The 2627-nt window shown below is 32.2% G+C and overlaps 1 protein-coding gene across 1 annotated transcript in view; it reads left to right on the top strand.

The window, feature by feature from the left end:
- Positions 1-1725: 1725 nt before the first annotated feature.
- LOC108759410 (peroxisomal N(1)-acetyl-spermine/spermidine oxidase-like) overlaps positions 1726-2627 on the top strand; it is an 18785-nt gene continuing 17883 nt past the window's right edge. The window contains 3 exon segments of the mRNA XM_018504850.1: positions 1726-1796; positions 1798-1991; positions 2147-2414. Coding sequence (XP_018360352.1) covers positions 1726-1796; positions 1798-1991; positions 2147-2414 — 533 coding nt within the window.

Genomic DNA, 2627 nt, shown 5'->3' with positions numbered 1-2627 from the left:
GCCTCGTATTTTTTAAATTGTGTTATTTTTAAAGTAACAGAACGGTATGTAGATACAGCACACGTTAAATGAGTTAGTGAGGAGGAAATCCTTTGCCGCTTACGTATGTACACTACGCGCAGAAATTAAAGCATCACCTCTCACACCTTCGAAAAATGGGTAAAGTTCAAAGGAGTGTAACTTCTTCATAAATGGTCAAAATGAGATTTTAAAAAAAGCATTTTGTAGCTTGAAATCTCTACTTTCCAAATCTGTATAATGAAATAACGAATCGGCTGATTTTTACGGAACTATAATACATGATTATAAAGGAAGATCAATAAAATCTCAAAATTTTTTGTAAATTTTGCACAGTTTCATGCCGTGAATGAGAAATCAGGCACAAATACAATTCACAGCTTTCGAAAGCGTGATCCTTTACCTTTAATTTACTTTTTTTTTATCTCTACGATTTTTTTTTACCGAATTATTCAGCATTGAAGTAAAAATGGTCCCTTTGACTTTGACTGCTCATAAAAGACGAACGGAGTGGCATACAGTATTTTTAAAAAAAGCAAAAAAAAGTTCAAAGTTTTTTCTTTAAGATGCTTTTATCAATTTTTAGACACAGATAAGCTTTTTACGTAAAAAATTAAGTAAAAAGTATAATTGAAAACTAAGACAATTATCTGTTTCTATTCAACTCGATCTATTCTGATCACAAAGAGAGAGAAACCCTATGATATTAACGTAATTTTACATTTTAGGGTCTACTGATTTCAACGAGACTCATACAAAACAGTTGCGATATTTTAAAACTAATGTCCTTCATGTTCGAAGTTACGATTTTGGGCAAGACGACATTTGCTGATTTGAATTTAATCTTATATCGCAGCATGCAATCACACCGCAGATTGAGCGCCGTAACATAAGTAAGTTGGCACGCTTGCCAGGCGATCTTCTCTAATCTTTACTACGCGCTACGGAGTACTTCAAATGTATTGCGCGCTCAAAGCACTAAACACTTTTGATTTCTCTGCCAAAGAGAAGCAGATTGGGAATACTTAAGTTTTTACATAAAAAGCTTATCTGTGTCTAAAAATTGATAAAAGCATCTTAAAGAGAAAACTTTGAACTTTTTTTGCTTTTTTTAAAAATGCTGTACATCACTCCGTTCGTCTTTTATGAGCAGTCAAAGTCAAAGGGACCATTTTTACTTCAATGTTGAATAATTAAAAAAAAATCGTACAGAGGTAAAAAAAAAAGTAAATTAAAAATAAAGGATCACGCTTCCGAAAGCTATGAATTGTATTTGTACCTGACTTCTCATTCACGGCATAAAACTGTGCAAAGTTTACAAAAATTTTGAGATTTTTCGAATCTTTCTTTATAATATCATGTAGTTTCGTAAAAATCAGCCGAATCGTTATTTCACTATACAGATTTGGAAAGTAGAGATTTCAAGCTACAAAATGCTTTTTTGAAATCTTATTTTGACCATTTATGTAGAAGTTACACTCCTTTGAAGTTTACTCATTTTTCGAAGGTGCGAGAGGTGATGCTTTAATTTCTGCGCGTAGTGTATTTTGCAATAACAAAACGAAATCCATTCCACACCTGCACCAACTCTTGCTTACAGTGCGAAATGAGATCCTATAATTATACGGAACCATATGTTTTGTAAGCAGGTGCTGTAAGCAGGGGGCGATATGAAAACGGACTTTAGCCGACCATTTGACCAATTAAATGCGTTATTTACTTGAGCCAATTCAAGCTAATTTAAGATCATTATTCATATTTATCTTTGACAATATACAAATTCCTTCAATTTTTGGATGCAGGGGAATCATCAAGAGCTTGCAGTTTACCGAAGCAAACAAAAATTGTAATTGTTGGAGCAGGTGCAGCTGGTGTTGCTGCTGCCTCGAGGTTGTTACAGAAAGGAGTAAACGATTTTGTAATATTGGAGGCCAATGATAGGATCGGTGGCAGAATAAATACCAAAGACTTTGGTAAATAATAACATCCCAAATTAATCTTGGACAAATAAAATAATTTAATTTTTCATTTTATCTTTGATATTGAAATATAATAGTTTCAATTTTCAATCTTACATTTTTTGAACTAGATACTTAAATCTTTAATGTAAGCATTTTAATATTCCCAGGTGAAAATGTGGTAGATCTTGGTGCAGAGTGGGTCCATGGAGAATCTGGAAATGTAGTGTTCCAGCTTGCTTCTAAACATAATCTACTGAATTCATCCGCTTTTCTACTCGATTTTAGTAAACATGAAGTTGTCACCATTAATGGTGAAATAATGCCCAACGAGGAAAGTACCAAGGCTTTAAAGCTTTATTTTAATATTATGGATAAAATGGAACAGGAAGAATTAAAAAACGAAACAGGATCTTTAGGAGATTACTTTATAAAACAGTAAGTTTTTGTTTTTTTCAGCATTAAGAATATATTTTCATTTATACCTATACTATATACAGGATGTCTTAGAATGATCGAAAAATATTTTGTATGTAGGTAGAGAAGACTATATACAAAAAAAAAAACAAAAGAAACGGTAGAGCATATGCCACACACTAGATCTTATCAGTGAAATATAATTAATGTATTCGTGTATAGAATAAAAGGAAA

This window comes from Trachymyrmex cornetzi, unplaced genomic scaffold (genome assembly GCF_001594075.2).
Source record: "Trachymyrmex cornetzi isolate Tcor2-1 unplaced genomic scaffold, Tcor1.1 scaffold1832, whole genome shotgun sequence".
NCBI classification, from domain to species: Eukaryota; Metazoa; Arthropoda; class Insecta; order Hymenoptera; family Formicidae; genus Trachymyrmex; species Trachymyrmex cornetzi.
This window is presented reverse-complemented; position numbering and strand designations above follow the sequence as displayed.